General features: G+C 43.1%; 1 protein-coding gene across 1 annotated transcript; it reads right to left on the bottom strand.

Moving 5' to 3' along the window:
* Window positions 1-999: 999 nt before the first annotated feature.
* Window positions 1,000-25,203, bottom strand: LOC142564438 (uncharacterized). Its single transcript, XM_075675440.1, has 4 exons — window positions 24,262-25,203; window positions 14,402-14,470; window positions 12,120-12,209; window positions 1,000-1,389 (listed from the first exon to the last, which is right to left on the bottom strand). The coding sequence occupies exons 1-4, from the start codon at window positions 25,201-25,203 to the stop codon at window positions 1,306-1,308; spliced, it is 1,185 nt and encodes a 394-aa protein (XP_075531555.1). The 3' UTR covers window positions 1,000-1,305.
* Between the last annotated feature and the right edge of the window lie 553 nt (window positions 25,204-25,756).

Below are 25,756 nucleotides of genomic sequence, written 5' to 3'. Positions count from 1 at the left end.
CGATTCAGTGCCCGCGTAATTAGCTCAAGCTGCCTCCAGTTGTCACCGTCTATTGCAAGAGTATTGCTTGGTTAGTTCAACCTTCTTTGTCTCGGCTGATCCAGGGACCAGGAAAGGGATTCTGTTCGCAGTCAGCTGGTCTGTATGCTCGAGAAACGAGTTGCGGCCAGAGAAAACGGCAGTTGCTTTTGCTTCATTATTTCCTCGATTGATGGCTCACCGCAACGCTGGCAGATCCTCGAAACCATATACCCATGATATGGTTTCGGTGGGCACTATTCATGTTTGTACTTGTAAAGGTACCCCCCTCATTTTCATAGAAAAGTTACCCGGGGATGCCTCCCGAAAAAATAATCCTGGCCAACAAGCATAAGAAATTTAGTTTAGATTAGATTGGGTTAGGGTAGGTCAAGTCAGTTTGTCCAAGATGGCAGCTGCATAGGAAGAAGGTTTCAATAAATGCAATTTAAACTTTAAATCCTCTGTACTTAGTCAATGCTCTGAATTTCTCTACATCAACACAACATGCAATTAAAATTTAGGTTACGTTAAGTTAACTGTCATATTATGTTAGATTTCTAAAGTTTGACTACATTTGTGGAAGGTTTCAGTAAATGCAACTTAAAAATTTGCATCCTGAGTAATTGGTCAATGCTTGGGATTTCTCGTCAACATCAACAACACGTGCTAAATACGTTTGGTTGAGTTGAGTTGCATGGGGGTAGTTTAGGTAATTTATACTACGTTGGGCTAAACAATGAGTAGCAGCTTAGAAGACGACCGAGTCAGCGATGTTGTGCTCCCATGCTTTTTAGCTTCTGTGTCATGAAGCATTCACCTCCTTGAAAATAAAGCTGTAACTGGTTCGTATAAAAGCCCTTTAGTAAATTATTTGGGCGCTCTGAGGCCTGCCAGTATGTCTTCTAGAGTTACACTTGGTCCATGCAGGGCCTTCATTTAATGCAACATTTTCCAAATCCCATTTAATTGAGCCTTTGCAGTCTGCGCAGTTACATGTGTACGGTAACCATGTCTGCAATAACCCTAATATCTTTGATGGAGTTGGAACTTTTGGAATGCAAGGGCAAATTTCTTCCTGTGCTTGCATGTTGTTATGGCCCTCATTGGATCTGTTGATATAATCTCGTTGCAGTGATGGGCACATACTTAGATGGTTTTTTTTTTGTGTTTAATCATGGGTCTGTGTTCTGAATAAACTAGGAAGTTACGGCCCCTTTCACCCTCGTGTGTATATTTTCAATAGTAACCACGTCCGTGGCTGATTCATCAACACAGCAGTGTACATTAATATTTCAGGCACTTGTTTCCCATGATGCTCTCGTTGGTCTGAACCAGTACAACAGTGTACGTGATCACTGCACCGGCAATCTGTAACAGAAGCAAAACTTATAAATACGTTTAGGCAAAGACTAACATATAAATGAATGAATTCTGGGGTATTTTGTGCTTAAGCCACGCTGTAGTGGGGAACTCCAGACTGATTTTGACCACCAGGGATCTTTAACATGCCTGCAATGCTTGGGACGCGGGTGTTTGCATTTAACCCCCATTAAAATGCAGCCGTGGTGGCCGGGATTTGATCTCGCAACCTCGTGCTTAGCAGCACAACACCATAGCCACTAAGTCACTGCGGGGGGTGAAAGCCTAACATAGAACAACTTGTTAAAGGGATACTAAAAAGCAATAATAAATCTGTTTCGAGTGAGAAAGTGTTTCTCCCAAACTTTAAGGTGTGTCACCACCCTCAAGAAAAACAATGTACAATTTTAGTCACAAAGCTGCCATTACATTTTTATCTTGTAAAAGCCTATGTATGTAGTTCGAACCTTGCAGGTGATTGAATTATGAAAACTATTAAAACATTTTTTTAAATATTATTTACGATTTGCTGAAATATGAGTGTTACACCAACCGTCGTAACTATGAAATGGTAAGTACAAAACAAATGCCGCTTGGCAGGTGCATAATAGGGACAACAAACTGTGCAACCAGCCACCATGATAACTATATCTTGGAGCTAAAAGGCGTTATCATCAAAAGACTAAAAAATGTAACTCATCGCAGACTTTTTCCCAAAACAGCTGCTCATAGTATGAAAAGTCACTGCTCAGTTACGGTTATTCTGCTTCATTGCACAGCTTAATGCGTAATGAAGCAGCATGTGAAAGTTCATGGAAAAGTATTTATTACAAAAAATTTCACTGATCACATAACCATAAATTTAAAAAAGACGTTTCAGGAGAAATGGGCTAGAAAATAAGCAAATGTCTAGATATTGAAAGCTTTCTAGTGAAAGTTTTTAACTGATTCAAATGTACCAAGCGCCCCAAAATGCTTCTAAAAGATGTTATAACATACAAAAACAAGTTATCATTGTGTAATATTCAAAGCAAACAATATCTCTGAAGAAATTGCTTATGTCCAGAAATAAAAAAGGTTCAATTTCGGTTTCAGATGTGAGCAGAAGGGGTTGGAAAAACATTCACTACTTTTCAGTGGCTTAAGATGGAACCTTCATTCTTTTTGGCAAAATATTCCAGAATAACCAGAGAGCTTAGAATAGTAAATGGCAAAGAACTAATATTTCTTCAGAAACTCAATTTTTGAAGGTGGCAACATACCTTAAAAGGAAAGTTTAGCTCCTCAAGCTCAACTCAGACTTCCTTATTCAAATACATGTGAAGTGCAGAAATGCGTTTATGCGACAACCACTGGACTGACTTGAAAGAAATTTGTTGCATTTAAAAGAACATAAATTCTATAGCAATATTAGGAAGCCAAATTTTGATTTAAAGTCGAATGTTTTACGAAAATGGTAGCATACAGTTTACAAATCTGTAACTGTGCACCAAAAACAGATATTGCGGTGATGTGTGCAGCTGACAAATTTGATATATAAAATGATTGTGTACGCACAAATGTTACGATTTTTAAGACAGTTTTTCGAAGTCCTACTCGCAAATTACAGGTATAATTGAGAGTGGTGTCTACTAATACATCAATTTTGTCCACTTTAGATGTGTTAAGTGCAGTTTTGGAATATTGTAAAGACATTTTTCATTACTTACAGAGTTGAAAACATGGGAGTTGAGTTTTCTAGAATATTGGAATTTTCAAGAATAAGCAAAAAAAGCGGCCTAAATAAGAAATATGCTTCCTACAGTCACTAGATTTTATCTTACTTCTAAAGGGCCCCTCACCAGGTCTGGCCATTTTGAGCTGACAAGCGCAGAGCATACAATGCACTGTAACGATCGTGTTTGCAAAGTATTACATTGCTACGTGCCGTGTAAAGATCTGAAATTTCAAACCGAGCGCCATTTTCTCTTCTCTTCGTGGCCATCACACTCCAAGTCAGACGATGATGTACACAAGCTAGTAGTGCCTACGTACACGTGTTTATGCTGTGATGTCACTCGTGGTGACACATGACTTTGAGAATTATGTGAGGCAACATCTGTTATTTGTGTAGTACTATGCTGCTTGAATAGATGAATTAAAGCTTAGAGAAATAATAAAACACACAAACCGAATGTCTGCATGTTTTTGCTTTACTTCGCATCGCAGCAAGAGAAATGTGCTTCCTTTTCGTCTGCTTCTTTCCACCTCATGCAGTCACTCGCGCAGACACTGAAACTATGTCGTTTTCTACCATGTTCCAGCGCGGGATCATGCTATGTGATCCGCTTGTGTCTCCCTCAGTATTAGTGTACCACTGACTTATACCACTAGTCGGGTGTCCTCGTGCACAGCGCTCAAAATAGTGCGCTGCACGAAGTGAGACAATCGCAACAGCTCGCGCACGATGCTGTTCTGCGGAAGTGCGCTGCACCGCAAAAAAGCGAGGAAAAAAAAAGAAGGTGGGGCCTATGACGTACGCGTCATGTGGTACTCAAGCTCTAGTATGGGGGAACGCAGAGAAGGAATTTCGCTTGTGGAGGCTAGACGGGGCAAGTGGAGAAAGTATCTCGCTTGGCAGGGGAGTTCGCCTCCTGAAATCATGGGTTCGTGACACTGAAATATTTCTATCTTGGCTATTAATGAGCCGATCTGAAAAATGTTTGCGGCAGAATGCTCCCTAGTAGACATGTAACAATTTCCTGCGTACAACCGGAGTTTGCTGTCTGGCCTGGTGAGGGGCCTTTTAAACTACAAACCTTGTCAAAATCGGTGCAGTGGTTAGGTAAGAAAACAATTTCTCTATTGCTATGTGTTTAGGTAGGAGCTCCCAAGCAAAAGCTTCCTCTTCGGTGTAAAGGTGCTGCAAATGTAATAGGGCTTTGCAAGGCCTCGAAACTCAATTTAAGCACCAGCAGACATCATCAGGCTGAACAGTTATTGTTGCCCACTATCATTGCGGTAGTGCCTATACCACATGTTTTCCGCTGAGCTTGAGCCGTCACCAAGCAAGCCGGCCATCTGTTGTATGATGGCATCATCCAACCATCCTGCCTTCTATGTCCTCCTCGCCTGCGACTAGTGGGAAAAGAGGTGCGCATTGAGGCACCATGATCCTGCATTTTGTAGTCATCACCTGTTTCTTTTCACTGGAAAAGTATAGTTCATTCGATTTTGCATCGATTATGGTCGCTTAAACAAAATTAAGTTGCCAGGATGTGCGCCTTCTTCCCCACATTGATAGCACTCTGGATAGTTTGCAAGGCACCAGATTTTTTTTTTCATTGCTAGAGTTGCCGCCTGGCCGTTGGCAAGTTCACATGACATCCGATTGACCCCAAAACCTCTCTAGCTCCTATTAGTTTGTATGACTTCACTTTTGCCTTCGCCTGCCACCTAGACTCTCCCATTGCGAAACAACTTTCCTGTGTTGCAAGTGGTTGGGTGCACATTTACAAATGCCTATCCATTCCTAGTTATAGTAACGGCCTACAGTACTGTGTGCAGTTTTTGCGGATGTAATGAAGAGCACCTTCTGTACCACTGCCCATCCTTTGACGCTCAATGATGTGTTCTGTGAGCCTATCTCAGCCACTTGGAGGGCAGGCCGCTTTTGAAGGAAAAGATTCTGGTACCTTGGTGAAAGTTCCTTGGTCCTAGCTACTTTCCTGTTAAGAATGCTATGACACGCTGTTTCAGCTTTTTGCGCATGTCGTTCGTGATCTGAAATACTGGATGTGAAAGGAGATTGATGGCAATTATCGTTTGGGCGCAAGACCCAAAGGTTGCATACATTCTTCAGGTAGTATGCTAAATAATTGAACACCAAGATGAATTAAAGAAAAAAAAGATTAAATTGTGGCAAAGTGCTATATCGCATGTCCCCATGGGCTACAAAGTGTAGCTGCATGGCAAATGTATTTTCAAACAGCTCTGGCGGTATTTGTCCAACAATGTTTGCTTTTGTTATGTGGAATGCTCCCAAACGTTGTGAATTAAAACCCACATATACATATACTGAACTCGTGCAGAAAAAAAAAAGGCAGGACGCAGGAAATGAGACAAGAACAAACACCATAGCGCCTCATCTTTTACGCTATTTATTGTACTGCTTTACACATTTTTCGTGTGTAAGCACACTGAGGCACATTTACTTTCGTTTTATTTGTTTTCCTTTTTTAATTAGGATTTGTTTTTAATTGCCTTGAAAGGGGGGGTGCAATTAAACTATTATTCAAATAAGTCATCTGGATGTGTGGACATTACTTGCACAGCAAATTGCAATATCCAGGTGGCTGTAATTGAAAAGATTCACTATATTTTGCATAAGCTGTCTATGGCTAGGATCTGGAAAAAATTTGTTCGAGGTGTCGACAAAAGCAATGCACTGGAGTGATGAACGCTGTTGCCCAAACGCTAGTCTATGACGATGCATGTTGAAATGTCGGTGTATGTGTATAAAGTTCAAAAAAAGTAAAAAATCTGAAAATCAGAAAATAAAGCAAAACAAAGAACACAGTTCTATGGTTGTGCCTTTATTCAACCAATATAGCATAACCACCATATAGAACTTAATATACCTATTGAGCAGTACAGCTTCACTGCCATATTCACATAGTGGAAGGGCTCTGAATTTTTTACCTTAAGTGTATCCTTTAAGTTGCATACTGAAATAGTAAAATTGAGCAGTTGTGAAGTCACGTCTGCTCAGTGAAAACCCCTACACTAGTACCAATTTCGAAACCTGCATCTCCAAGATGTGGTGCGAAAGATATTGGCATTCCTGTTAGCCATTGCACAAGAGCCTCATTGAAAGAGTTCGAAACACTAATAACAGTAACGTGAGCACATATTCTAGCACTTTTTGGGCATGGAAATCGTAAAAGTGATGCTATATAGGCTCTCGGGATATCTGCTATAGTATACGCAGATACAAATTCACCGCGCCTGAGTTTCAATTTAGTAGTTTGAACAAGGTAAACATTTAAAAAGTGTTAATTAGCTCATCTTCCCAATTAGCTATATGGCCATTTCAATTTGTTGTGCAAGTTTAATATGCACGTCTTCAATTATATAGCTATAGTCCACCTAAACAAACTGAATTGTATTCTTTCTCAGTCGGTCTCGAAAGTATACAACTGACGAAACTCACAAAAACAAAACACACAGGCGATACTGCTCGTAGTGATATGGACAATAAAGCTAGCTAACTGAGGCTGCTATGAAGAAACCACAGTGTGCTACAGCAAGCCTTCCTTGAACATCTCGTATGCATTTTTTCAAGCAGGACGTGCTTTTAGCCTGGCTGCGCGATTTGGAGTCTACAGGAGCTAGGTATGACTCGCAGTCTTGAATGCAAAGCACTCTCTTTTGATTTCTAGTGGCATACTCAAGCTGTGAAGTCCCTGTCATACTGGAGAAAAAACACTGGTGGCGCGCTGCCAGTAGTAAATCTGTAGTGACCGTCTGTCACTGTAATTTATCCCCCACTTCTGTAAAATTCAATTACCTCGCCTGGCCTCCACGGGGGGGTCATTGCCCCCTGCTCTTTCTTGGGACATGAGGTGGCTGCCCAACAGGGGCACCACCACTGACTTTCGGCAAACCTGTTTTACTGTGGAATGAAGCCAGTCTACTCTTCGTTCTCAACCTGTCAAAACGTGTATTATGTACCTCCACTAAACCAAGCTTCCAACAAGTGGTGACCCAGGACATCTACGGTTTTTTTTTTTTTTTGCTGACAGAGAAGACTCCACGATTACGTCTCCTGTCATCGCTGCAGAGCTTTAGCTTCCCAGCCTTTGGCACAAGAATCCTCGAGAGGCCCATTTTCAACTCCGGCGCATCACTTCACAGACAGCAAGGTACCTGCACGTTGTTGCCGCGCTACCCTCTGACATCGCCGATGCCATAGATGACTTGCTAGTGGGTACACCTTCGGTCACAGCATATGATGACCTTAAAAGCATGGTCCTGCAGCACCCCGAGCCATCGCAAGAGAGTAGGCTTCAACAGCTCCTCTCCGAGGAACTCGGCAACCAACAACCATCCTCAGAACAATTCGCTGGTCAACCTCCCAGAAGTTACTATAATAGTCTATGGTCACCAGAAAGTTCTTGCCCTTGTGCTCCATTATGTCAACCCATGCACTCCCACGGGAAATTCGGTCGTCGATGAGGCTTTAGTGTCTCTCTTTGTTGGGCTGGTGGCACACTTCACATGATTCAATATGATCTTTGATTTCAGAATTCATACCAAGCCAGTATATGCACTCTCGTGCACGTCGCAGTGTGCTCTCAATGCCCATGTGTATTGCATGTAGCTTCTCCTTCAAATCAAGTCGGAGAGCTTTGGGGATCACTAGATGTTGCCCTTTGTATATGAGGTTGTCATGCACTAGAAGCTCATGTCTGAACGAAAAGTAGGCTTTGGCTTCCGGAGACATTTCATGTTTGGTTTGTGACCATCCTGAGAGAGTAACAGTCTTAAGTTTCTGCAGAGATTCATCCATCAGAGTTGCAGCAAGTTTCTTTTCAACTGTATATTTATGAACTGGTAAGCACTGCACGAAATTTATGTCCTCCGCTTGTTCTTGGCATTGTTCATTTGGTAGGAACGCTCTGGACATGGTGTCGGCCAGAAGAAACTCCTTGCCTGGTCGATACTGATACTTTATGTCAATGTTGTAATGCTGCATTTACAAAATCATCCCTTGCAACCTTTTCGGCACTTGATCAAGCTGTTTCCTCATGATTGTTTTCAGTGACTTGTGGTCAGTCAGCAGAGTTGTGTGTCTCCCAAAAGTATACTGACGGAATTTGCATAGTGAGAATGCAATTGCAAGCATCTCTTTCTATCTGTGCATGTCACACTTCAGTAGGAGAGAGTGCTCTGCTTGCAAATGCTATTGGCTGATACTCTCGTAGGAGTGCAGCTCCTAAACCACGTTCACTGGCATCGCACTGCACCACAAGTGGCTTCTGGGGATCACAGTACGCCAATACTGGTGCTTCAGCAACAAGGTTCTTGGCCTCTTGAAATGCCTTGGCGTGTTCATATTTCCAGTCCCACGCTTGATCTTTGACTGTTAGCTTCCTGGGCAGCTTGGTTACTTCCGAGATTCTTGGTAAGGGGCGTGCAAGGTAGTGGACCAAATCACAGAAACATTGAATGCCGTAGACATCATTGGGCAGCGGCATTTCTCGTATGGCTTTGGCCTTTTCAGGTTCGACACTTAATCCATCACTTGTGAGCAATTGTCCAAGAAATGTCATTCTTCTACGGTGAAGTTCAGTTTTTTTCATTGTTCAAACGCATACCGATTTTGCGACACCTGTCGAGTAAGCTGTTGAGCTTCAGGTCATGATCACGTCGCCATTCCATTTCAGTTTCACCGACACGAAAAAATTTGTTCGTCATCTGCTATGCACTGCACACCTTTGAGTCCCTTGAGGGCTGTTTGAAGCCTTTTTTGAAAGACTGCACTACTCGCTACCAAACCAAATGCGATTCGACACATTTCAAACGTCCCATTGGCAAAGCAGTAGAGCGGCAAGGTGGGATAGTTGGTGGAAGCTCATCTTGTAATAAGGGGAGTGCTGCACAGAAAACACACAAATCACTGGATGCAAGATTGTGGTAGCTGCACTTTTGGATAGCATATGGGCATGATGAAGCCTTTTTGATCATTGTATATGATGTCATCTTTCACCCAATAAAATTCAGTTGAGTCTGCGTGCATCCTGTCCACTTCTGTTATCCATGTTTTTATAGTGCAGTGCCCCTCTTTTTACGAGATTTCCCATTGGTGTCTGGAATATAGCTAGGAGATTATATTCTTCATCCAGGATGCACTGCTAGTGTCCAACCCGTTAACCCAAACCCAAACTTAGAGATCCAAACTTAACCCAAACTTAGAGATCTTGGCCTTTGCTACCTCTGACAATATGTCATCCAAGACAGGTAGTGGGTGTTGTTTGCGTTCTAGAGCATTATTCAGGGCTTGTGGATCAATGCAGATCCTCATTTCACCATTTTTCTTTGTAGTGACGATCATCCGGCTGACCCATGGGGTAGGTTCACTGACCCTTCATATTTAAAACAGTGGCAAAAAACACAGACAAGGGAGGACACAGGACGAGCGCTGACTGCCAGCACCACCTTTGTTGTTGGCAGTGGGTGCTCATCCTGTGTCCTCCCTTGTCCATGTTTTTTTGGCTCTGTTTTAAATATGAATGATTTGTACCAACTAGCTCGCACCCAAACCCTACTGATTCACTGACCCTCTCGATTATTCCACGTTGCTCCATGTGTCTGAGTGCCTTTTCGAGTTGTGGCTTGATGCTGACAGGGATTGCTGACAGGGATTTGGAAGTTCGTGACTGCTTTTTTTTAAAAACAGAACAGCACATATTTTGACAGGGACAAGGAGGGAGATGCGACACAGACAAGCGCAACACGGCAGCGCTTGTCTGCGTTGCGTCTCCCTCCTTGTCCCTGTCAAAATATGCGCTGTTCTGTTTAAAATGGCTTACCAACTCGCATAAACATCCGTTTTAATGTGTGAGTGCTCTTGGACAAACTCATGACTTCGTTACAAGATGCACTTTCCCAGGCAGCGAACCTAAGGAGTGTTCAAAGACAGCTGGGTACTTGTGGAAGATGCGATTCGGCGAGCCTTTTTGTGTTCCTCACAGACACTGGCAACAAGATTATAGTCCACAGTAATGAGTCCCATGGCCTCAGCTGTCTGCCATCCTTTAAGTGGTGTGAGGTAATCTTGCACAACGATGAACTCTACAGCATGCTCGTATCCATCTGGCGGGATCACACTCAATTTTGTCTTGCCATCGCTATCACCTTTGCACCATTCCATATGCATAGACTTGTTGATGTCAGCTTTATCTGACATGATGTGACACTCTTCTGCGTGATGACGTTAACTGCGGCTCCACTGTCAACCTGAAACTTCAGTTTCCTTCCATTGACATCGAACCTCGTGGACGATGGGTTTCCTGTGCCATTTCGAACCATAAGTATAGCATCAGAATCGTCACCTTGAGGTTTCAAGCTGACGACAGTCTTACTGATCCTACACACACTTGCGAAGTGGTTGAGCTTTTTACAGTTGTCACATGTTTGCTTCCATGCCAGACATGTGTTCCTTGAGGTTTCGTGACTTCCTCCACAATAATTGCATGCTCATACTCTTCTCCTCGCTGCTGGCTGCTTTTTCTGTTGACCTTTGCAGTTGCGATGCGGTGTTTATTCCTTGTGATGGCGTGCACATCTTCAGCGGGTGCGGCTACCTCTTTCAAAACATTCATCTGCTGCTTTGTTGTTTCGTGCGTGAGGCACACCTTGATAACTTTCTCCAGCGAGGGGTCTTCCAGCTTCAAGATGTCAGCACAAGCTCTTTTGCTTTTTGTTCCACAGACAATCTCTACACATATCTCCTTTTCTGACTTGAACTTGCAGTATCTAGTCTTCAGCTTCAGATCCATCAGGAAGCTGTTGAAGCTCTCATTGGAAAGTTGTACGTGGGTGTGGAAGATGTAACGGGAGCAGACTTTGTTTTGCCTTGGTGAGAAATCTGTGTCATACAGTTTTACCACATGCTTGAAGTCAAATTCTGGGTGTGGTTGTGCCAGAGTTGGTTCTCCAAAGCTGAGTGTGTTGTACACATCAAGGAGATTCGATCCTTTGACCGTGAGAAGCAACTTGCCTTTCCGAGGATGCGTCAGTGGCATCAGTCGCTTTCACGTAGAGCATGAAGGCTTGTTTGAATGTGCACCATTGTTCTGCGGCGTTGCTATCAGCTTCGAATTTTGGTTGTGGCGGTAGCCTGTCCTTGCTGCTTGGTCGCATCAGCGGTTTCAGTCTTCCACTTCTGACACCATGTTGATTGCTTGTATGGAAGGCACAGGATTTCAAAAAGAGACGTTTATTGAGGTTACGCTGCCATAAGCATCTTACTTCGAGGGCTGCGAGGCGTGCTCTGCTTGACGAGAAGCCAGGGAGCAAATCCTAGAGAAGGGGTTGCGCCACAGTGTGATGGTGCCATCTGGAGGTTGCTCATATAGCTATGTTGGTCGGCATCCTTCTGTTGCAGCACCTCTATGTTCAAGAGACAAGGAGAATAAGGTACTGAGTGTCATCTCCGCATCCTTGTATTCAGGATCTGCCTTGCACAAAATCGAATATGGTGCACTGTCTCCAAGAGCTTTTCCATCGGGAGATCTCTGTTTAGACTCTTCATTGTAAAGCAGTTGCAAACTTTGACAACTGAAACAAGTGCAAATGAGGCCAAACCAATGCCAACCAAAAGAAGCGCAAACAAGAGCTGATGCGAGCAGACAAAAATGCGAAACAAGTTGTCTGGCTTACGCCAGACAACTTGTTTCAGGCTGGTTCGCATGACACCAATTTCCTGCATGTACGTCACTGAAGGGGTCGTTCCCATTTATCTCTTCTATCTGCGGTGCACGAAAAGTGGGTCCAGGATCGATGTCTCCCACAGCACGAAAAAGGTGCCACAGCTTTCATGGCGTGCCATGCACTTTTTTTCTTTAGTGTGGTCGGGGCTGAGATCTAAACGGCTTTCAACTTATAATCCCCACCCCCACCCCCCCAAGCGAAATGAGGTCATCATGATTGACAAACTTAGTCACGAATGCGTAGTACATTTCTCCTTCACTTACGGCAACAATCAGTGGGAGGTTGATGACAAACATTCCACAGCCGGTCAGGCAGCCTCGTAGCTCCTCCAAAGCTAATAGCAATATGTGCAGCTGAAAAACAGGAGATAGCATTGATGATCATTGAAGCCTAATGATTTCTTTTCTTTAGAGAGAAGCTTCTAAATGTCCAACTCGAATTGTCGTATGCATCTGTCTGGGACAAGCATAAACATTGGTTAACAGTAGCAAATCCACAAACGTGAGATTTTCTGCAGTGTGTGCTAAACGAAAAAATTCAGGCAGAACTCATCTATAATGGCTATCCATGTATGTGAATAGCTCAGATGTGTCATGTATCAGATGTGCATAGCAACTGGGCTCCTCTCTCGTGCTTCCCTCTGGACACATTGTGCCATCTAGCAGTGCGCTTGCGAAGTCCTGGCCTGGCCTCCGAGATGTGTGGTGTGCCGTTGCGTGCGAACACTGAGAATTTATCTATCTCTACCCGCGGGGGCTCATGGTGCAGTGCGCTAAATCGATTGATTACTGTATTGATAAACCCATGTGAAGCGGGTTTGACTCCGCCAAGCACAGGAGAAATGGTAAAGAATTATTATTATTATTATTTGTTGAATGGCACCATGAACAAGGTTAGACCCAGATTTTTAGACGGCACTATCTTCGGGATCAGCCTACAATGGTTAGATGTCCGGAAAGAAAACTGGTCTGACAGTGCCAAGAATGCCATTCGCATTACAATGAAAAAAAAGGAAACCTTGACTTTTATAAACTGTTGAGCACTCGAAGTAAATGTGGCTTTGATGGTGAAGGGACTGGCGCGAGACCTACAGTTTCAATGGCTTGCAGCAAATCAAATCCTTCAGAAATACAAAGAACCAAAATCTACAGTCATGTAAGATGGGATACAAATTTGTCAGGTAAAATCAGAAATAGGTCACTGACCATAGGGACTGTTGAATGTGTCAGTAAACTGCTTCTTTCCTAACAAAACAAAGATTAAGATGTGATATTTGATGCATGTCTGTGCTTCAATGGATGTTACATAGATTGACAGATGTTAACAGGTGAGTTATTCACAGTTTGTGTGCACAGCCCTGAATCCTAAATTACTGCACACCAATATTTCCCTTGAAAATGCTACAATCAATCAATCAATCAATCAATCAATCAAACAATCAATCTTTACTTGCATTCATTCCTTTACAAAAATGAATGCTAGGACAAGAACTAAAAGTTGTTTGTTTGCAGCTTGACAAGGTTCATGCCCCTATCAATGACAATGAGGACAAGTAAAAGATATAACATAAAACAAGGTGTACGTTAACGCTGTGAGTAGATCCAGCAAATCTATGCAAAATGCTTGTATAAATAGGTAGGTAAACGCTTGACATTCATATTGATTTTCATATGGCAAACACTTCAAACTTCACAAAATAATATTCTAGTGAGTAGACATCAAAACACAGACGTTTTAAAAAATAACATTTTGATGATCACATATCAAGACACAAGCAACAATAAAGCGTCTAGAAATCTCGGTACGGTTACAACATTGATGAGAAAATTATACACTTATGCATGCATACAAACTACCGGGAGATCATTCTTAAGTTTGCCGGAATTTTTCAAAATCGCCTGTTGCAGATAAAAATTTTACTCCTTAAGCTGGATTATTCAAAGAGACAGACATTACTTGCGCAAGAAATAGTAAAAAAATTACATCTAACTAATCAGAACAATTCACTAGTTCTTATTTGCCTTAAGGCACATATTGCAATTTATGAATGTAGCCGATGAGTTTGCCAGGCACTTGGAATAAATTTTCACAGTAGCACCAGTCTGGAGATAAGTGCCGTCAAACTTGCCACAAAAATGCCCTGTTGTTCCGCTTTTTAATAAAACACTCTTATGTATTGAAGCACAAAAGGAACTGGAACGCCCATGTATTTCGTCCCACACTTTGGAAAATATCTCGAAACTACTAGTGTCATCCTGGAGATTCATTTCCATTGGAATGAATCTTTTCCATTGCAATATATGCCACAAAGTCATTAATTACGGTGATGTGTGTGACATGGTATGTGAATTCATAGAATATACATCAGGAATGTTGTTTGCGCTTCTAATGAACATGTCTTTGTTTGATTCCTATCTTTCTGTGCAATGAAGTTGATAGTCCGCCCTGACCTTTTTTTTCTCCATATCGAATTTGCCTCTCTTTTGTTAGCATCAAAGCACATGAATCACAGCTATCAATGTGTAAGATCGTCCTATAGACCTACCCTGTGTGTGGCTGCATCCGAAAGTTTCTGAAACTTCGAAGCTTGAATGATACTCTGAATTCTTGACACCTAGAAAAAACAATAATATACACGTGATTTCAAACCTGCAAGAACTTTGTCTCGCCATGGAACTTGCACAGTGAAGCACATGTTTTTATATATGACGCAGTTCTATAGGTTGAGTTATGAATTGATTGATTGGGTTTACGTCCTTGGGCAATATCTTAAGTTCAAGGTCAAACTTCATTCTTCCAGAAGAAGAATTGGACCGTACTTAAGGCTAAAAACTACTCAGAGTAGCTTGATATAGTTTATGAAAATCTTCACATTGGCTACATACAACGGTCATTTAAATGATATATTGCTTAAGTGACCATTGTATGTTGCCAATGTGAGAAAACAAAACCTTCAGGCCATATTTACAATAAACACTGTACCTACAAAATTTATATTACAAAACTCATCAATATATATTCACCATCCCTATTGAAAAATCACATATGCTCATAACTCCCATATACAATAATCTGATAGGAAACATACAGTTTCCCACATAGAAACTCATTTTCCCATGTGTCATATGCTATGTTAGTGGAGATGAGTTATGAGGAATACAATTCTTTACTTTTTCAGTAGGGATAGCATAGCTAAATTCATTGGAACCAATGAGATGTAAAATGCACAATATATATTTAGGGTCCCTCATGTTTGTGTTTTATATTTTTGGAAATTTGAGATGTAAAAATTTGGTGTTGTAACGAGTAAAACCAGAAAGAAATTTGTGTTTTTGCTGTTTGGCTGCCAAAAGTTGGGGAGTAATTAATAAAGGGAGAACTTCAACTGCAAGGCCTTTCTTTCGAGGAACCCGTATGGGTCTTCTTTGTAACAATTGCTACGAATGGGTGGATGTCTGATTTTCCCTTCATTAATTATTTCTCTCCACCTTGTGGGTTTCTGCAGAACTATTACGTCAAAACTCTTGCCTTTGCTTCGAGTTGACAAATTCGACTTCGCGCTGCCATCTGCTAGCTGCATGGTTAGCTCATATGGTAGACCGGCTGCCCCGGAAAGGTGGTGGTCCCGGGTTTGAGTCCCATACCAGGACGAATTTTTCTTCAACTGCAAGGCCTTTCTTTCGAGGAACCCGTATGGGTTTTCTTTGTAACAATTGCTACGAACGGGTGGTTGTCTGATTTTTCATTTATTAATTACAAACGATTAACACATGCAATGGCCTCTCTTGGACACAAGCGAAATAATCTACGGCCACATGTAATGGCAAATAGTGTTCACGAGTCAAGTTACCAAGTCATTTATACATTTAAGAGAAACAACAGAAATAGAAACAACAAATAATGATGTGTTTGGTGACCCTTAGTTCTCTGCACTTTATTTAACAAAGGATGTATATATTAGTGCACATGGGCATGTTTCGTAAGCAGCGAGAAGTTTTGCCTTGTTTATTTACAGATTAGCGTCTAACCACAGTGCCTGCGCCGTACCCATTCCGTGGCTTTTCGCACATCCCAAACGCTAAATTTCAAAAATAGAGAGCTTTAGTGTGTCCGTTATTATGGTAAATGCAAGTGGACTGGGTATTTTAGCGGATGAACAGAAGTGCAAATGGCCTGCACAGTGCAGCCACCTGGTGGCGCAGAGCTCAACACCAGACAGACATAGAGCTAATAATAATATTTGGGGTTTTACGTGCCAAAACCACTTTCTGATTATGAGGCACGCCGTAGTGGAGGACTCCGGAAATTTTGACCACCTGGGGTTCTTTAACGTGCACCTAAATCTAAGCACACGGGTGTTTTCGCATTTCGCCCCCATCGAAATGCGGCCGCCGTAGCCGGGATTCGATCCCGCGACCTCGTGCTCAGCAGCCCAACACCATAGCCACTGAGCAACCACGGCGGGTAGACATAGAGCTAATATTGCAGTAACCAAGTGTATTCTGCTTGGCTGCTGGTGTAAATTTTCGGCAGCGGTGTAATCATGTTGCTGCCAAAAATTTACACCAGCAGTAAGGTAAAATTGGTAATTGCGCTAAAGGTATGCGGGCCCTTCAGACGCCATTTTTCTCGTAAACGAATTCTTCTTGGCACTAAACAAGTGCTGCAAGGTTTCGGCAATGCTATTTCGGCAGTCCACATTGACTTAGTATTTGCCTTTAGTGTGTGTCCCTTTAAGGGCGCGGGGCATTTCCCTTGCCCAGAAGTGCCGTCTTGTACGATCCCTCCACTAGGTTGAGATAGGGCGCCGTGGTGGGGGGCATAGGGACCGGTCAGCTGTCGATATATATATGCAAGAGGTATTTGAGCATTCGATGTAAAGAAAGCAAGGAAGATATTGATAGAACTGGAGTCAACACATTCATAGGTTACTGTTCATGTGTTTTTTCCAAAGCTCCTTGTTTTAGTGCGGCTTGATTATTAAGGATGCTGTTAAAACAAAGCAAAAAGCATGGTGATAGTCTTTTTGTTTATTTATTTATTTAGGTACCGTAAAAACCTTAGAGGGCATTACGTAGGGGGGATGGGAATAATGCAAAATAATTGTGTCAAATATGGAAACACCTAAAGAAAAGAAAAAAAAAGATTTGAATTGGATAAAACTTTAACACCGTGGTATAAAGGAAGTTTAATGACACATCCAAAATGTTAATTAATATCAAGCTCACCAGGAGAAATAAGATACGATTCCAAATGTGCATAAAGGACATGAACACAAAAAAGAAAAACCACTGATATCAATTCCAGAAATGGTAACTAGAGTATTATAATATGAATGCTGAGTGACATTTAAATGTACACGAGTGAAAACAGCAGGAAAGACAAAGAAGCGCTATACAATTCTAAGAAACGCATAAAAATGAACACAGCTGTTATTCATGAAGAAGATGTTCTAGAAGTTCCCATTGAGAAATAGATGCTTCAGTGTAAGTAACAATATTTTCTGGTTTCCACTTGTTTATGGATTGCACTAAAAGTGAACATCGATATTTTAGTGTTCAAGCAAATATAGGTTGCACTTTATGTTCATGATCCGGCGTGCTCGAAATGTTATTCGCTGGCTTAATACGTTTGGTTGCAAATTTTGGTTTGCCATAATATAAGGAATGGAAGGACGTTGAAACGCGAACATTTGTGTCGGGTTTTCAGGGTGAAAATGTTGATGCTTCTTTTTAACAATGATACGCTCACACAGGGTGAATATGAGGCAAGTAGGAATGTTATCGCCTTATTTTGTACTGACTTGATGTGGTTTTGTAAAGTAACAGTACTTGGATGCAATGCTATGAATGCATATTCTAAAGAAGACCTGATGAGAGATGTGTGAGCATGAAGCTTTGTTTCTGAGTTGGCAGGATACAAACAATGTCTGATTAATCCTAATTTTTTAAACGCCTTTTTTGTTAAGTATTCAATGTGTGTATGCCAAGTTAGATCGGTAGTTAAATAGACGCCCAGGTATTTGAAACTTTGCACTCTCTCTATAACTGTATTGGTTATTGTGTAAGCACTTAGAGTAATATTAGTAAGTGTATAAGATTTCATAACTTCGTGTTTTCTGCATTAATCTCCATGTGCCAGAACTTGCACCACTGGTTGGGTTGCACTAGATCTGCTTGTAAGCTAGTGACGTCCTCAGGAGTTAATCTAATATCTGCCTGTAGATGACACAGTTGTCAGCAAAAAGTTTTGTTTTAGAACCTATGTTATTTATTATCATTAATGTACATGAGAAAAAGCAATGGACCCAGAACTGACCCTTGTCATGTGTGCGTCCAGATGTATGTTCCTTAATGACAACTCATTGATATCGATTAGTTAGGTGTTCGGTAGTCCGACGGGTTGCGTTAGAATCCAATTCTAGGTTATTGACTTTTTTGATTAGTTGGTTATTCGCAGCATGATCAAAAGCTTTTCTAGAGTCAATAAATGTTGCATCGAAGTATTTTTGCTCATGTATGTAGTCATGAAGATCAGTAACTAGTTCGAACAATCGTGTTTGACAACATTTTTTTATGCCTGAAGCCACACTGACTATCTAAAAGTAAGTTATACGTATTTAAATGAGTTGTAATGCATGAGACAAGAATGTGTTCTAGCAGTTTGCTGCAAATACAAGTCGGTGATATCGGTCGGTAATTGTTAAGACTTGTACTAGTATTGCTGGATTTCAATAGCGCAATGACATGTGCCAGTTTCCAGTCATCAAGAATGCTCCTGCTTTCTAAGGACTGCTGAAAGATGAGCGACAGTAAAATGGTTGAAATGTGCATTGTCATTTCCAAAAGTTCAGTGTTGATGCCATCAGGACCAGGGCTTGAATTAAGTGGCAGCTGCTCAATAGCATGGGATACACCTGGTGCACACGGGTGATGAAGAGCTCAATTAATTCCCTCAACAATAGCCTGAAAATGTGACTAATCAGTGCAATTTACAGAAAAGTAATCACTAAAGACATCGGCTGTTGTTTCTATGGGGACAGCATTACTGCTTCCATCGTTTATTGAAGAAAGGTTCTTCTCTAGGTATTGAAGGTTCTTCTCTCGGATTAACCACTCACCAAAATTTTGCAGGGTTAGTTTTTGACAAGTTAGGTGATGTATAATTGAAGAAGTTACCTTTAGCCTCCTCAATTGCTGTCTTAGCAAGTACGCCTCTTCGTATCTTTGCCAATCATTGTGAGCGTTAGTTTTGTTCGCTCTTCGATATGCGTTCTCTTTCCTGTTAAGACTTGTTTAACATTTCCTTTGAACCGTGGTGCATCTAGTCTGGTTTTAAGGGTTATCTTGGGGATATAAGCAAGTTCACTTTCTTTCATTTTATCATGGAAGACAAACCAGCTCTCATTTGTTGTGCATGTATTAAACATGTCTTAGAACATGGGGGCAAACTCATCCAACATTCGGTTTAGTTTTTCAGCTCTGGAAAAGTTTAGTATCTGTTTTGTGGCAGTAGATTCTGCTTTAAGGGACAGCGGAAGTTTACAGTGAACGAATCTGTGGTCGCTTATTTCCGGAAATACGTTTGTATGAACTTTACCTGTAGTATTTCTAAATTGTAAATTTAGAACATGTTTGCCTCTAGTCGGCTTGTGTGCCAGCTGGACCAAATTGAACAGGCTTATTTTGTAAAGTGGGAACACTTTTGACTATTGGCCGAAGAGTTCACAGGGGATGTCATCCAATTTTAAAGCGAAAGCTTTACTGGCCGCGAATTTGCGATTTCGCTGTGGCGGTTCTCCGAGGAAGCACATGACGTCATAACGCGCGCCTCACCGCGGATATTTCTCTCTCGCTCCATAGTCACTACTGCGCATGCGCCACTAGTAGCAGCGAGCCACAGGTGTTCCGCCGCTGCGCAGCGCCGCACTTTTCCGCCGCCGCCGTTTGGTATGACATCACACCGCGTTCCTCGTCGTTGCGCTCGCCTCCGCTCGCTTCGCCAGCTGCATCGCATGCCTGATAGCATGTCGGAGGATTGAAAAGGAGAGCTCGCGTGCTCCGCAACCGCAGTTGAGGCGGCAGTATGGACGGCGACAATTCTGATAACCAGGAGGAGGCCTGGAATCGACATCGGAACGAGATGAAGAGGAAACGAAGCGCCCAGGAAACAGACGAACAGCGCGCCGAACGACTGGCTAAACGCCGCAACATAGCTAGACAACCAGACTAACCTGGACTTGCAATCAAGATTAACCAAGGCTAACCATGCTATGCCTTAGCTTTCGCTACGTATATCCTGGCATAGCCGAGCTTAGCCACTGTCAATTTTTACCGGGGTAATTAAAATCAGCGCCTAATATTATAATGCATTGTTGATGCACACTGAACACGTATTCTAATAGTCATGCAAATTATCAATGAAGTTTGGCTGGCTGCAAGGGGGGCGGTGACACGCACCCACAATTTGCCTGATGCCTTTGTGTCGAAACATAAAATAATTCAGGTAGTGTATATCACTTTTAGTGAGGCATCGCAAATTACCGAGGTATTACCTAAGCTGTCGATTTCGCTGGCGCGCGGATGCGTTGTCACGTGGTATAATAGCGATAGTATAGGGTGTCTACCAACCGGGAAAACCGGGAATTCTCAGGGATTTTGAGTAGTCTGGGGGGGGGGGGACTCAGGGAAAACTCAGGGAATTTGTGCCTCTATCAGGAAAAACTAGCTGTAATTTTATTGAAAGGGTCCAAGTCGCGGTAATGCACGCGTGAGTAACAGACAGGAATCGTAATGAATCGTCTTTGACGTCCTGTCGTCGGCTGGAGGAGTTGACAGTGTGCTGTCAACGACCGACTTTCCGGATTCCCGATAATTTGGACGGCTACGCGGCACCACGACGCACCCCTTAGAGTCAATGCATCAAAACGTCTAAAATTTCGGACGCAAGAACTCTTTACCGTCCGATTTTCCGGACGTTTTGCTGTGACCGCAGGTGCGAAATGGCATTAATCAAAGCCACCACCACTGCCATTTTGATTACATCGCCGCCTCGAACCGGCGCTCTCGCACGCAGATCCGCTGGCAGCCGTAGCCACCACTACAGCAACGCTAGGCCTGGCTGCTTCGGCGTTCGCTATGAAACTTCTTGCCGTTGAGTGCCGTGTTTTTTATTGAAAGAATTCGCAACTGGTCAGCAATTGCACGGATTCCGCCGTTGTGGTCCTCGCGATTGGCTTATAAGCTTGGAAAGCACGGTGCATTGCATAATACCGGTTCTCGAAAGTCAGCTTCGCCTTCGTACAGAAATCTTACGTGGTGAAGGATACGCAAAAGTATTGCAGTGAAGCATAACAAGCGTGGAAAGGGGCTATTGCCACGGGACACAGTATGTATTCCTTAATTATACACGCATGCACCCGGTATTTCCTGTCACAGTACAAGCACCGATATGCCTAATACGTGTACCGAAAGGCCTACAGAGCGTTTTCGAATGTGCCTGTGGCGGTTTGAGCCCTTAAGGGCAGTAAATGACTACCATTTTTTCCGACTGGACGATTTTTCGGATGTTTTCGTGGACCCTAGGGAGTTAAAAAAATCGAACGTGAACTGTGCAACTGACGAAGAAGATGCTTCAAATGGTCCGTGGGACGAACGAGTGGCGGAAGGAAGACAAGAACATAAAGTACCTACGCATTGAGGAATGAATAAGAAAAGAAGCGTGCTGCCGCCGTTTTGAAGGAGCTTAAGCTCAAAAAACTGTTGGCTGATGCCGAGATGCAGGTGTCCCTAATCCAAACCAAAACAAATTCTTTAAGACAATGAAACAAAACACTGAGGTGTTGTGCGCGGGCTGAGAGTATGTCAGGCCAGTTGAGGTCGACACACTAGCGATTGAAAGAGAATCTCACTTCTGACAAAGTTCGGGCCTCATACCAACGAGCTCGCTATCAGTTGATAGAAGTAGCTCATATTTGACAATATTTGCTTCTATATCTCCTTTTTATTCGTACTTGAGAATGTCCGACTCGATTTGCATTTTTTAAAACCTTTTATTTGCTGTGCATTTTACTAACCCCTGCCTTTATTCTATGTTTGACTAACGTAAACACTACTCCTTAGTATTCAAATTAGATTAAGTCATTCTTTCTTTAAATTTTTTCATATGCTTACTAGAGAGTGACAGCATCAGGCAATACTGGTTTCAGCCCGTCTTGACAAAAAACATAGTTCTGCGTCACTTAGGGAATCTTGCGAAGGCACTCAGGGAAAACCTGGAAAACTCAGGGAATTTGGAAATGTCAACTTGGTAGACACCCTGGATAGCTTTGTCTCTTTCACCCATTTTGTAGTTTGTTAGTTTCTGGACACTGAACACAGTGAATGGGCTTATATGACCAAGTATGCCTACCTCTGTTATGCCTAACAAAAAAAAAAAAAAACTTCATACATGAAACCTGAACGTATAATGTCGGCTCACAGACATCTCTAAGGCACACCGATCTGCTAACGGAATGGCGAATTATATTGAACAGATTCTATGATTTACTTTATTGATGCGAAAGCGTCAAATGGCCCATTGAGCAAAAAGACCCGCGTCTGTCATCTGCAGCAGCAAAACAGCACCTAAGCTCGCATTGCCATTGGCTGCGACGCAAACTCACGAGCTGCGCCTCGACGGAGCAGAGCTGAATTATGAAAGGGGACACATGCTGCGTCGATAGCGTGCCAGGTGTTGCGTGAGGGGAGAGGGCATCGCCGCGACGCTCTTGCTCTTGGCACGAGCGCTCCTCGACAGAGCAGAGTGAGCAGAGCCAGGCGTTGGCAGAGCGGGTGAAAGGGAACACATAGCTGCGTCGATAGCGTGCCCGGTTGTTGCATGAGGGAGAGCGCATCGGTGGCATGCGACGTTCGCACGGCAGGCTTCTGCTGCTTGCGGGCTATGTACCACTATGGTACATTACTTGCAGTGCAAAACTCGAAGGTCCGCTCAGCGCCGTTCAATTGAACATCAACACTTTCGCATTCACAGCTCATAAGAAGCACTTAGGTGTCGTCGGTTTTTTGTTTCCTTTCATTTAGCTATTCATTATGTGCCAGCGGGTGTGTGCCCATTATTGTCCAATCCTCCATAACTGGCATGTCCCGCTACTATAATATGCAAGAGTCATCAAACTAAACTGAACCAGTCTTTAGGCGTCACCAATAGGCGTCACCAATAGGCGTCACCAATAAACGAAGCTTCGCGTCACATTGATTCCAACATGTTGGATCTGCATAAATTTCTGTGGACGCTAGCCAATGCTGACGGTTTTCCTTCGATCTCATCTCATGCACCATTGAGGTGCGACACTTGGAACCCCGCTAGCACGCTCATTATCACGGCAGCGTTCTGAGATGCCTTCAGCGCTACGCGAAAGCTTGCTTTCACTTTCAGTGCTTCGACTTCCGGCGAAACAGTCTTTTTTTTTTTAATTCTCGGACTTCCTTTATTCATCGTAAAGAAGGACAACGCAAGATTTACGTTGCCTGGAATGTTGTTGGTAAATTCTCGCTATCCTCCACAACATTTTCATTCATGCATCATCCATTACGTAAGTTGATTAAACATTTTCTAATTAAACTTAAACTGTTTGCCCAATTGTTTGTGCAAAATAAAGAAAATAGTATATTCACAACTACAGCGAACTACGACTACGAAGAAAGAGTGGCGCCGTCCGCGTAAAACCTCCGTTATTTTTGTAATTTCTTGCGAAAGTAATCCACCGCTACTTTTTTTTTTGATGACACAGATATATACCTGACAGGACGGAAGCACCCGTCCTGCCATGCGTCATTAACTAGCCCTGCAACGTGTTTCGCTAAGCGATATTCTTTAATTCTTAGTGTCATTTTGTTGGGAATAGCGAATACAGTTTTAATATCCCTTCGTGCATTGAGTGCACGTTAAAGATGCCCAGGTGGTTGAAATTAATCCGCACTGCTCGACTACGGCGTGCCTCATAATCAGATTTGGTTTTGTCTCGTAAAACCCTCCTAACAAATTTTTCAACATCCCTGGATGACTTGTCAGTCGCCTTATTGATGATGAACCAGTGCCGAAACACCAAGGAACAATCGTCTCGTTTAAAACTCTGTGCGTTGTCAAGCTCTGTGTACTGTATTCTTTTCTTGCTCTGTTTTTTCTTGTGGCTAACCTTTTCACCTGTCTCGTTCATCAGAGTATACATTTTTCGTGTGTCTGAAATGAAATGAATAAATGTAGTTAGAAGAGCTGGCCTTTGGAGAACGTCAATTGTACGTTGAACGATTGGTCTCTTCTGGGCTGGTGGACCAATGATGAAGTACAAAAAGCCAACAAATTTTACAGTCACGTCCCAGTGCAATGAGAAGGTGCTTCTCTCACCTGGCTGCTCATGCTGCCGACCGCAGCAGTAGAGAGAACGAGGCCCGCCACCATGGCTGCCGTGTAGCTCCAGCGCGACACCTTCTGGATCAGCGTATTACTCGAGACGGCGATCCTGTACAGCATCCCGCAGAGGAAGAAAACGCTGCCTGCGTAGTAGCACAGCGCCTGCGGTCCGACGAATGCGTCAACTTTGCGTAAGAGCCTTTGCAGCTCGACCAGGTTCACGCGCGCGTACTCGGCGGCCAGGCACCTTCCGTCGTCGACGTGCGCGGAGTCACGCTTCAAGCTGCCTTCTAGGCGACGTGCCAGCGTGGCGAAGTACTCGCGAAACAGGCTGGAGAAGCAGACGATCTGCCAGAAGACCATGTTGTACCAGACGGAGAGGAGGAAGCAACTCGCGATGTAGGCCAACATGAACAGGTGCTCGCTTTGGCCTTCTAACAGGAGGGACGCCACTGCAATGTGACCGCTGTGGCCCGCGAACAGCTTGACTGCGTCCGCCAGCGTGAAAAGGAGGCAGAGGAGCGACACCTTCCAAAGACGGCGGCTAGCGTTTCTCGTGTCCAAGAAGAGGTTCGGTTCGAGCTTTACTGCCGAGAGAACGATGTCTGCTAGCAGGTCTCGCCTGAGGACCATGTTGAGGAAGCTGATCATGGCCTGACCATAGACGACTAGGTAGTTGCCCGCTTGAGTTACTATGGTGATCTGGTCGGTCGGCCTACTAAACCAGAGCCGGATGATGACGTAAGTCGACAGAAGGCAGGAGAAAAGACTCGCGCAAACGAGGAAGTAAACAAGGCGAAGCAATCCTCGGATTGGTGAAGGCATGGAGAACCTCTCGCGAGCTTTTGTTTTGCGCAGGTCGTCGACGAAAGGGCAACCGGCGATTCTGCTGGTGAGCATCATGACCTGGACGCTGCGAAAAACTGCGGTGTCCATTGTTCTTTCCTGGTGATGCACGCTCCTCGAAGGCACTGCGAGAAAGGCGAACGGAAGGTAGACAAATTGTATTGCGATACGGTACGCAGTTAACAGCTGGGTTTTCAGCCTTTTCTGTTTCATATGTTTAGGCAATCTAATATACATTTATTTTTTCTGGTTTTTATCCTGAAAAGGCTTTTTTAGCAGGGGGCGGCATGCAGTTACTGAATATTACATAAGGGATTTACCCGCTTATATATCATCTTCATTTAGATTGTTCGCTGACGACTGCATCATTTACCGCACTAGTATCATTATACTGTTCAGAATGACCTTAATCTAACCTACGGTTTGTGCAAGAATTGGAAAATGTCTCTTAATAACTTAAATGCAAGGTAATCTTTTTAGCCTATTAGATGTTGGATTGCGCAACATTTTGACGAGACACACGACAGCGCCCTGTCGTGTCTTTTCTCTTTTGTGTCTTGTCAAAATGTTCCGCAATCCAATCTCTAATATGCTATACCAACACGCCCACTCTTCAACCTTGGCAAGTTTCCTTTAGCCGTAT

This window comes from Dermacentor variabilis, chromosome 11 (assembly GCF_050947875.1).
Source record: "Dermacentor variabilis isolate Ectoservices chromosome 11, ASM5094787v1, whole genome shotgun sequence".
Lineage (NCBI taxonomy): Eukaryota > Metazoa > Arthropoda > Arachnida > Ixodida > Ixodidae > Dermacentor > Dermacentor variabilis.
Note: the sequence above shows the minus strand (reverse complement) of the source record. Positions and strands in the feature narration are given on the sequence as shown.